Genomic DNA, 11,961 nt, shown 5'->3' with positions numbered 1-11,961 from the left:
TCTCTTTCTGTTTTCTTGATGAAGGCTTCCAATGCTATAAATTTCCCTCTTAGGACTGCCTTTGCAGTATCCCACAGGTTTTGATAATTTGTGTCTTCATTATCATTTAGTTTCAAAAATTTGGTGATTTCCTTCTTAATCTCGTCTTTGACCCATCTATCAGTCAGCCTAAGATTATTTAGCTACCATGACTTTGTTTCAGTATGGAGATTCCCATTGCTGTTGAGTTCAACTTTTATTCCATGGTGGTCCGAGAAGATAAAAGGAATAATTTCTATACGTTTAAATTTGCTGAGGTTAGACTTGTGTCCTAGGATGTGATCCATTTTGGAGGATGACCTGTGGACTGATGAGAAGAATGTATGTTCAGTTTTATTAGGGTGAAATGTTCTATAGAGGTCTGTAAAGTTCATTTGTTCTAGAGTCAGGTTTAATTCTAATATTTCTTTGTTTAGTTTCTTCTTGGAGGATCTATCCCAAACTGTCAAAGAGGTGTTAAAATAGTGCTGAAAAATATCAAGTTCTTCATATCCATTAGCGTCTGCTTTATGAATTGAGGAGCATTCTGGTAGGGTGCATAAATGTTAATTATTGAAATCTCTTCATGTTGGGTGTTTCCCTTGACAAATATGTAGTGACCTTCCTTATCTTTCTTTGTCTTTGTTGGTTTAAAGCCAGTTGTATCTGCTACTAAAATTGCAACCCCTGCTTTTTTCTGGTTTCCATTTGCTTGTGTTATATAAGTCCATCCCTTTACCCTGAGTCTATTTTTATCCTTTAAGGTAAAATGAGAGTCTTGTATATAGCAGGTATCTGGTCTGAGTTTATCTAGTCATCCAGCCTGTGCCTCTTTAGAGGACAATTTAAACTGTTCACATTAATTGAGAGAATTGATAACCTCGTTGTATTTTGGGTGTCATGATTTTCGGATGTCCAGTGGACAGTTTTAATCCTTTCACCACTGTGGAAGTTGGGTTTTGTACAAAAAATTTCTGGGTGAGCTTACTTTGGAGGTAGAGCATTGCCACTGGTCATTGTGGAGGATGGGTCTCAGAATATCCAGGAGAGCTGGTTTAGTTATGGCAAATTTCTTCAACATGTCTATGTCATTAAAGTATTTGATTTCTCCATCGCAAGTGAAACTCAGTTTAGTTGGATAGAGGATCCTGGACTGAAAGTTGTTTTGTTTTAAGAGACTGAAGGTTGATGACCATCTTGTGGCTTGAAACATTTCAGCTGAGAAATCCGCAGTTATTCTGATACTTCTCTCTTTGTAGGTGATGCTTTTCTTACGTCTGGCTGCTTGCAGAATTTTCTCCTTCATCTTAACTTTGGCAAAGTTAATCACAATGTGTCTAGGAGATACTTTACTTGGATTGAGTCTTGCTGGGGTTCTGAAACTGCTATCTGAAGTTCTGTATCTCTTGCAATGTTTGGGAAATTCTCCTCCAAAATCTCTTTGGAGTAGAGCATCTGTACCTTTAGGACCATCCTCTACACCAGGAGTCCTCAAACTTTTTAAACAGGGGGCCAGTTCACTGTCCCTCAGACCGTTGGAGGGGTGGACTGCCAGCCCCGGGATGAGTTGGCTGCTAAGCAGGACAGGCAGCGGTGGCATACACACCCTGCGGGTCCTAGGTGGGCTGCATGTGGCCTGTGGGCTGTAGTTTGAGGACACCTGCTCTACACCTTTGGGAATTCCTATAAGACAAATGTTTGATCTTTTGGAATGATCCCACAACTCTCTCAGGGAATGATCAGTTTTTGCTCTCCATTTGTCTGCCTCTTTGAGTGTTTGGGAACGTTCAACAAAAGCTTTGTCCTCAGTTTCAGAGATCCTTTCTTGTGCCCAGTCAACTCTATTACTGAGGGATTCTATATTTTGGGGACTATATTTTGAAGATCCTCAACTAACTTTCCTTTCTTGAGCTCTGCTATCTCTTTTCTTATTTTGTCCATATCTTTGGTGACTTGGGCTTTGAATTCATTAATTTCTTGAGACAACTTTAGAACTACTCTTTGGAATTCAATTTCCATCCTTCCGTTCTATTTATCTTATTTACAATCCATATTCTGAATTCAGTTTCTGACGTTGCTGCTGTTTGTCTGTGCATGCATCTTCAATTGTATCTCCTTGATATTTCTTGGAGGGGTTGATGTACTGTGGTTATTCATGTTGCCAGAGTTCTTCTGTTGGGTCTGCAGCATGTTTATTTTCCACTGTTTGGTTATTAGAACTGGTAGGGTGAGATTGAATTAGGCTTCCCAGGTAGTAGAGATAGTCCCTTACCAAAGCTCTAGGCTTTGTGATTGTGGCTTATCTCCTGCAGCCTTACAAAGGCCCCTTTTAGAGTTTTGGCTGGGGACTCTGAGGACCTACTTGGTGAGATAGTTCAGGCTAGCTCTGTTTTGATATCAGCCAACTTCTACCCTATTCTAAGAAACCACACTATTAGATTTAAATCTCGACTGTGAAGAGATACAAACAGCTGCAGTGCCCAGCCCCCACCCTTCAGTTCTTTCCAGTACAGAACTTCAAAGGTCAACCTCAGAATGTCCCAGAGTGGACAGCCCCAGACACAGGTTCCAACCAAATTGTCTCTGACAGTACAAACCCTGCCCAGCAGAGAGGGATTCAAGGACAATTCAAAGCAAGGGGATTCAAAGCACAATTAGAGCCAGGGATCCACACTCCCACCCGCCAGACTCAGTCCACACTATTGTCTGTTTCTGTGCTTACAGGCCCAGCTGGAGCCAGGGGCAATGCCGCCGCCCACTGGTCTCAGTCCACACACAGCTAGCCTCTGGAGTAGGGTCTGGAGTAGTGCTTGCCAGACCAGTTGGAGTCAGGGGACCACATCCTGCCTTGCCAGTCTCAGTCCACTGCCAGGCCAGCTTCTGTTTGCAGGCTCAATTGAAGTCAGGACACTGGGCCTGCCCTCTGGTCTCAGTCCACACACAGCTAGCTTCTGCTTTCCAGACCAGATGGAGTCAGGGGATCACACCCCGTCTGCCAGTCTCAGTCCATTACCTGGCAAGCCTCTGTTCACAGGCTCTCTTAGAGTCAGGACACCACACTCTGCCCACAGGTCTCAGTCCTCATCTAGTGAGCTTCTGCTCACCAGCCCCACTGGAAGCAGTGGGGCATGCCCTGGCCCTCAGGGCTTGGTTCACACCCAATAAGCTGCTGCTGGAGGGTTCTGTTGGAATCAGGATACCACGCCCTTGCTCTCCGGTCCCAGTCCTCGCCTATCAAGCCTCTGCTCGAGGGCCCCCGCAGGGACCAGCCCTGTCTGTGGAACTCGGTCCACACGGGGCAACCACTCTCCTGCTTGTGGATGCTATCAGAGCCGGGGGTTCTGTACCTTGTCCCTCCAGACATAGCCCGAGCCAAGGGTCAACACTACCACTGGCCTGGCATAGTCATAACCAGGGGACTGCACCTCGTCTCGCTGAGTGTCCCTTTCTTCCCACACCCTCTTTCTTCCCCGTTAGTCACAGATTCCATCCTGATGGTTGGTGGTCCACATTATGCCCAGGTCTCTCAGGACAAGACCAAACACTATGCTCTGCAGGGGGCATAACTTCAGGCTGCCATGCGAGGGGGAAAGGGTGGACTGGGAGTTTGGACTTGGGGGTAAAAATATCCGTTTAATTCATAAGTGGGACCTCCCTGGAGAAAGAGACCTGGAGTTTAGCAGATCTCTCCAGCAAGGTAAAATGAGAGGTCTTTTGCAGATAGTCTGCTTAGGGGAGGGGTCTCCCATCCTCTAGTCGATAGGCTTTGTACCTGTAATTTGTTTTCTTGAATTCTCTTCCTTGGAGTTACAGCTTGCTGAACTTCTGTCTTGGCTCACCTCCTTGTCTTTAGCTTCCTAGAGTCTGATTCCATCCAGTTTTTCTTCCTCTGCTCAGGAGCCTAACGAGGGTTGCTACCATCTTCCCAGAATTCCTTATGATCTTATTTTTGTAGGATAGATCCAAGTGGGGTTGTTGGATCAGGGGTCCCAAATATTTTTATTTTAATGGATACTTCCACGTTACTTTCCTGAGGCAGAAATGAGAAATGTGGGGAAGGTTGAATTCCCCCTTTCACCACCCCACGGTCAGTAAGAGTGTTCATTAGCCTTTGACCTTATTAGCAGTGGATTTTTTCTCAATCTATTTGGCTTTTTATTTTGAAATAATTATAGCGTTCCACAAATATTTCACCAATTTTCCTTCAATGGTAATATCTTTTTTTTTTAATTAATTAATTAATTAATTAATTATTTTTTTGAGACAGAGCATCAAGCTGTCCCCCTGGGTAGAGTGCCGTGGCATCACTGCTCACAGCAACCTCCAACTCCTGGGCTCAAGCGAGTCTCCTGCCTCCGCCTCCCAAGTAGCTGGGACCACAGGCACCTGCCACAACGCCTGGCTATTTTTTTTTGGTTGCAGCCATTATTTTTGTTTGGTAGGCCCAGGCTGGATTTGAACCCACCACCTTAGGTGTATGTGGCTGGCGCCTTAGCCACTTGAGCCACAGGTGCCGAGCCTCAATGGTAATATCTTACAGAAATAAGTACAACATACAAACCAGTAAATTGACTTGTGTAAGACTTAACTAAGGCTTGAGTCTATTCATTTCTCCCACTCAAACCAATAGTATCTTGATTTAATTTGCTTTCTTTTTGTAACTATTAAGTTTGAACTTTTTTGTTTTTTTTTGATTATGTGCACTGATGTTTTATGAATCATTTGTTCATATCCTTTATTTTTTCTCATGGTTTTGTGTTTGAGTTTCTCACGGGTTTGTGTTTCTTATGACTTAACCCTCAAAAAGATTTTAAAGATGGGAGTGGTTTAAGGCAAGGTTTGACACAGTGGCAAAAGTAATAATGCTTAGAAAAATATTGCTTCCTCCCCTTTCCTGAGTTCTGCCCTTTTTGATGTTGTATTTCTCCTTGTAATCCTTTCTGTGTCATTCCTCAGTCCTATGTGTTCCACTTGATTCCAGATCCTTCCCTCATAGTCACACAATGATTGAACATTTTAGGCCTTAATCCTAATACTCTTAGTAGATATTAGTCAGTTTGGATTTACCCCTGTGAAGAATGTGGGATTTAAGTCTGTCTCATCTACATGACTAACAATGGGAAAAGGACCCATTTCGCAGGTAATTTTAGTACTGTCTCCAGAAGAAGAGGGAACAGATGCCAAATAATCAAACTATAGGTGACCATGGCATGACCCCACCTTTTTCCTATTAAACGTAAATGGTACCCTTTAAATTTATTAACAGTCTGTTTCTAGTATTTGCTATTTTCTTCTTCCTGTAGTCTATAAGAGTGTTTATTTGCCCATTTTTCCTGTCCTAGAAACACACTGCTTCAGTAATGCTTAGTTTATTCTTAAGCAAGTTCTTCATTTTTTTCTAGAATTTTTTTTTATTTGATAGATGCTTTTGGGTCCTGATTGAAGTTGCATTATTTGTATTTTTAACATGGACGTATCCAAATTGGATAAACATAACTATAAAAATCAACCTGGAGATGCTCAACATTTTCTTCAGCTAAAGGTGTTTCTGTATTTTCTTTGTTGTTGTTCTCCACCTGTGTGTAAGGGGGAGCAAAAGTCTCCAGTTTTTGACGCTTAACACTTACATGGTACCAAAAGACCATGTAAGTGGACTCATTTCTCTCTCACTTTAGGTATACTTGAGGTATCTAGTAGCCTCTTCTAGTAGGCTTATTTCTGGTTATTGAGTAGCAACAACAGAGACCTGAGAGGGAGAAGAGGTAGAAGTAAGCAGTTGTGAGAAGTTTAAAAAAAAAAACAAAAACAAATTTAAGGATACCATGTATCTTCAGAGACTCCTGACTTGTTCCCAATTTGTTGTTTTTTTTTGTTTTTTTTTTGTTTTTTTTTTTGAGACAGAGCCTCAAGCTTTCCCCCTGGGTAGAGTGCCATGGCATCACAGCTCACAGCAACCTCCAATTCCTGGGCTCAAGCGAGTCTCCTACCTCCGCCTCCCAAGTAGCTGGGACCACAGGCGCCCACTACAGTGCCTGGCTATTTTTTGGTTGCAGCCATTATTGTTGTTTGGCGGCCCGGGCTGGATTCGAACCCAACACCCTAAGTGTATGTGGCTGGCGCCTTAGCCACTTGAGCCACAAGCGCCGAGTCAGTATCTGATTTCTTGATCTTTTTATAACTTCTGTTGCATAAAAACTAAAGGTTAATCATCCATCTGAGATAAAGACCATTTTAAATTTTATGCTAGCCATGTTTGATATTTTGTACTAAAGTATTTAATGCAGATGATTTTATTTGCTGTTTGTTAAAAAGCGTGCTTCTAATCTATAGTCTTAAACAGTAAAGTAACATTAGGCTTAGTGGTGAGATATTAGTGCCATTCCCTTAATAAAGGGACAAACCAAGAAGGCTTATTAATAATTTTTATTGCTATTTGTTTTGCTAGACAAGAACAAAAAGGTAGGAAAACAAAACATGATTACAGTTAGAAAAGAATGTTTATTTTTTATGGATAATTTATCACATACTAAAATTCTAGAAAATATGTATATATTAGAATAAACATCTAACCAAGTTGCTACATATATAATGAGTATTCATAAACCTACTTAATACCTTTTTAAGTGATCTCTCGGTAGGTTCAAATAGAAGAGATCATGGCAATGTGTTAGATTTCACAATCCAGATTCAATTTAGTGTAGCACTATGCCAGGGAATTAAGACTTTATTTGAATCTATGTGTGTGTATATGTGTGTACATGCATACTTTTACCTCTGGACATTTGTAAAGCTTGTGCTAAACAAAATAGAATAAAACAAAACATTTTTGTGATACTGCTGTATTTTACCTGATTTGTATCTTAGACACTCACTTGGGATTAAGGAATTACATTTTTTTAGATAGACGGGAATGAATTTTACATCTGTTTTTCTCTATGGCAGCCTTCTTCTATATTGATATTTTTATAGTTTATAAAAATGGTAAGTCAAAGGGATACTGACCAATTTTATGTTAGGTCTGTTAACTTAGATATTCAGAGACAGTCAAATCATTGTGTTCTTCCTCTTTCTGTTTTGCAGTGGAACCTCCCCTCTTGCATGCCTGAATGCAATGCTGCACACAAACTCCAGAGGTGAAGAAGGCATCTTCTATAAAGTTCCAGGTAGAATGGGAGTATATACTTTGAAGGTAAATATTTTTGTTGGGGAATCATTTAAAAAGATAAAACAAGTGACCTCATAAAAATAGTAGTTGAGTCATAGAGGTAGAATTCTGTTCTTTGAGTAGCTTATTTTTAGGAATGTAGTATTTTCAACCTTGTATCCAATACATTTCTTTTTTTTTTTTTTTAACTAATCTATAACTCTTTGTAGGTAGATCAGAGAAATAACTTTATTTTTATTTTTTTTTTTTTTTTTTTTTGAGACAGAGCTTCAAGCTGTTGCCCTGGGTAGAGTGCTGTGGCATCAAAGCTCAGAGCAACCTCCAACTCCTGGGCTCAAGCAAGTCTCCTGCCTCCACCTCCTGAGTAGCTGGGACCACAGGTGCCCGCCACAGTGCCCAGCTATTTTTTGATGGCAGCCGTCATTGTTGCTTGGTGGACCCAGGCTGGATTCGAACCCGCCAGCTCAAGTGTATGTGGCTGGCGCTTTAGCCATTTGAGCCACAGGCACCAAGCCTGTTTTTATTCTTTATGATAATCTTACCTTGAAAGGATTAAATTTAAATGACTTTCAGTGACTATACGAAGAGCCTTACAACATTTGAATAATATTGAGTGTTATTGTGGAAGATTCTGAGTTACTTTCTCATTTGATTACAATTCATAGTTGCAGTTAATTTTTTTTTGTATAATGAAGAATGCAAAGGTTCAAAAGATTGGATTTTCTTGCCCAGTGTTGGGCAGATAGTATTAGAACCAGAATATAAAACCAAATCCTCTCAAGTCTGTATTATTTCTGACATAACAAGCTTGCTAATTTCTAATTCCTACACTGAGAAAGACCCTTTCTTTCTTTTTCTGTTTCTTTTTTTTTTTGAGACAGAGTCTCATTTTGTTGCTCCTATTAGAGTGCCATGGCATTATAGCTTACAGCAACCTCAAACCCTTGGGCTCAAGTGATCCTCTTATCTTAGCCTTCTGAGTAGCTGGGACTATAGGCACCCACCACACACCCCGGCTATTTTTAGAGATGGGGTCTTGTGTTTTGCTCAGGATGATCTTGAATCATGAGCTTAAGCCATCTGCCCACCTCAGCCTCCTAGACCGCTAGGATTATAGGCATGAGCCACTGTGTTCAGTCTAGAAAGATTCTTTCTTACCAATGTCCTTTAACTGGTAGGAGAACCAATTCAAATGAGATTGAGTAAGACAGAATTTATTAGCTCCCTATTTATTTTATTCATGTTAACTGAAAATTTTAGGTAAACCTAGGCTAGATCCATGTTATTAGGGGTTGGTCTCCAATTCCTTTTGGTTTCATTTTTCAGCCAGGCTCTATCCTCATCATACATAACTTCACTCCCAGTACCCATTCTGTAAGCTGTAAGTCTGGAGAGGAAAGAGTTATAAGAACCAAAGCCAGGAGCCTCTTACAATTCTGGTTTGATTTAATTGGTTTGGGTTGGCCCAAGTGGCTGTACCTGAATGATCACTGTTGCCCAATGTGTAGATTCTTCTGATTAGCTAGTTTTAGACTCATGATCACCCTTGATATGAGATTGAGATTAAGGCCGCTTAAGGTGAATTGAGGAGAAAGGTTTTCCCATAAAGGAAATTTATCAGCAGAAGGAGAATGAATACTTGGCAGACAATGACTATGTCCATCAATGTGTGTTACCTTTTTAGCTTTGTGCTATGCTCAGTGGTTGTGTGGATCCCATTAACATTAATAAAGATACTAATCTACCTACTTCCCTACCTCCATTTTATATACTTTGTTGAACTTCCTGAGGGTATAGAACTTTCCTCCCACATGGAGCTTTCTTTTTGGTTTTAGCTGTTCTAGACTTTCCATATTGTTAATACAATTGATTAAGTGTGCCTACTCTGTTATAGAAATAGGGAAAAAAGCCCAAAGTATTTTTCTTATTCTCACATACTATTTCAGTACAGTACTTCTGACACCAGGTTTTCTCCCCATACATATGCAATTCTACAGCAGACAACAATTGGTTGTCCTCTAATTCAACCCAGTTCTAATACTTACTGTCTGGAGATAGTGTCAGATTCACTAGACTGCCCCCTACTTTAGATGCCAGTCACAAGTCCCAGGTTGTGATATGTACTTATGACTGAACTGACTTACTATAAATTGGGATTCCCTCCTTGGGTTTGATTAATTTGCTAAGAAGGCTCACAGAACTCAGGGAAATGCTTTTTTTTAACTTGTACATGTATTTGCCCATTTATTATAAAGGATATTACAAAGGATACAGATGAACAGCCAGATGGAAGAAATGCATAGGGTGAGGTATGTGGGAAGATGTACAAAGCTTCTGTGCCATCCTGATGCGCCATCCTCCAGAGCCTCTGTATATTCAACTATCTTAAAGCTCTCTAAACCCAGTTCTTTTGGGTTTTTATAGAGGCTTATTAACATAGCATGATTGACCAAGTCACTGACCATTGATGATCAGCTCAACCAACCTTCAGCCCTTTTCTCCTCTCTGAGGTTGAGGAATAGGGTGAAAGTTCCAGCTCTCTAATCATATGCTTGGTTCACCTAGCAGTCCTTTTCCATTTTGAGGCTATCCAACAAGAATCATCTTTTTTTTTTTTTTTTTGAGACAGAGCCTCAAGCTGTCCCCCTGGGTAGAGTGCTGTGGCATTACAGCTCACAGCAACCTCCAACTCCTGGGCTCAAGCGAGTCTCCTGCCTCCGCCTCCCAAGTAGCTGGGACCACAGGCGCCCGCCACAACGCCCGGCTATTTTTTGTTTTTTTTTGGTTGCAGCCGTCATTGTTGTTTTGGCGGGTCCGGGCTGGGGATTCGAACCCACCACCTTAGGTGTACGTGGCTGGCGCCTTAGCCAGTTGAGCTATAGACGCCGAGCCAAGAATCATCTTAATAAAAGATGCTCCTATCAGTCAGGAAATAACAGAAGTCTTAGGAGCTCTGTGTCAGAAACTGGAGTCAAAGACCAAATATAAGAACAAAAGATTCTCCCAGTAACACTATTGTTTAGCGAATTACAAGAACTGAAAGGAGCTCTATGTCAGGAACTCTGGTCAGAGACCAAATATATATTTCTTTTATATCATAACAGCACAAATATACTTTTATATTATAGACACCATAGGGGCTACAGAGAGATAAACTTTGGCCCCTGATCTCTTGAAGCTCACATTACGGTTACTGAAATAATTGTATCCTCAGTAAATGCACTGTGCTATAAACTAATGTGATAATAGAGATTAATTTTGAATAAAGGGATCTAGAAAGTTTTTGGGTTTTTTTTTTGGAGACAGAGCCTCAAGCTATTGCCCTGGGTAGAGTGCCGTGGCATCCCAGCTCACAGCAACCTCCAACTCCTGGGCTTAAGCGATTCCCTTGCCTCAGCCTCCCAAGTAGCTAGGACTATAGGCGCTCACCCCAGTGCCTGGCTATTTTTTGGATATAGATGTCATTGTTGTTTGGCAGGCCTGGGCTGGATTTGAACCCGCCAGCTCTAGTGTATGTGGCTGGCGCCTTAGCTGCTTGAGCTGCAGACGCCGAGCCTAGAAAGTTTTTTGTTGTTAATTTATAAGATTTGAGGCAGACTTTGTCAGAAAAGTAATGAGAGTAAGGGCCTTCCAGGGCACGGGCATAGCACAAGCACAGATGGAGGGATTCAGAATGGATTTGAAAGCAGAGTGATTTGCAGTGATTAGATCATAATCTTTGTTTGAGCTTAGGGGTAAGGAGTGAGGGTATGGTAAATGTTAGGTAGAGATCAATCAAACACTGGAGGATTTTGAAAACCTGACTGAGCAGCATGTGTCTGTGTGGGTGTGTGTATAGTAAATGGCAGAGGTTTTTCAGGCAAATAGCATGATCAAATCCATTTTTTTAGGAAGGCATTTCAAGTAACAGATTTTAAGTATGAAACTGGACATTTATCAAAAAGTGGTTATACTCATTTGGAAGAGATACTTAGGACCTAAACTACAAGAGTGGTAAAAGAGATGGTGGCAGGGGACATTAGGGAAATAGAATAAATAGCATTTAGAGTGAGTAAAATAGGGGTTGAAATTATTCTAAAATTGGGGGCATGAGTAGTTGATTCTGAAGGGTTCACAAGTTTAAGAAGCTAATTATATTTCATATAATTTTTGAACTTATAGGTCATGATGTCTGGCTGGCAACTACATAAAATTGTCCTGCATTTTGAAGGAAAAATAGAAAAATATGGGGTATATATTTTAAGAAAGTGTATAATACAAGAGAAGTCTCAGGGAGAAATGGCACCAGGACATAAACTTAAAAATGGAAAGTAGCTGTTACTTATGAGACTGAAGTTTATAGTTTGGCTGTAATGTCATATGGATGCCAGTTCTGTGTGGGAGGGTCACATTTTGTGTGTCAGAATTATTTTTATCTGATTATAAAAATTATGTGGGAAAATAAATTGCTGGAGGAAAAGAGAACCATCCATAGTTTTATAACTTAGAAATGATATTAATGTGTTTAGCTATTATGTGTATATTTTTATTTATTACATAAATACATAGCAGCTAATATTTATTGAGCTCTTAGACACTATCCTAAGCGTTTTACATTTATTAGCTCATTTAACTTCAGCATGATCTTTGATTAAGCACATTACGTCCTATTACGTCTACCTTACAGACAGGGAAACTGAGGTATGATATGTTAAAACTAATGACAGGCCTGACTAAGGCTGTACAATTAGGAGACGATAAAGAAGTTCCTCTGTGTGTGTGTGTGTGTGTGTGTGTGT

General features: G+C 40.6%; 1 protein-coding gene across 3 annotated transcripts in view; it reads left to right on the top strand.

The window, feature by feature from the left end:
* ASXL2 (additional sex combs like 2, transcriptional regulator) overlaps positions 1 to 11,961 on the top strand; it is a 140,329-nt gene that overhangs the window by 73,402 nt on the left and 54,966 nt on the right. For all 3 annotated transcript variants that reach the window (XM_003787447.3, XM_023511854.1, XM_023511855.1), the window contains one exon: positions 7,099 to 7,207. In XM_003787447.3, coding sequence (XP_003787495.1) covers positions 7,099 to 7,207 — 109 coding nt within the window. The remainder of the gene's footprint in view (positions 1 to 7,098; positions 7,208 to 11,961) is intronic.

Source organism: Otolemur garnettii, unplaced genomic scaffold, assembly GCF_000181295.1.
Source record: "Otolemur garnettii isolate 467f Iridium unplaced genomic scaffold, OtoGar3 scaffold00022, whole genome shotgun sequence".
NCBI classification, from domain to species: domain Eukaryota; kingdom Metazoa; phylum Chordata; class Mammalia; order Primates; family Galagidae; genus Otolemur; species Otolemur garnettii.
This window is presented reverse-complemented; position numbering and strand designations above follow the sequence as displayed.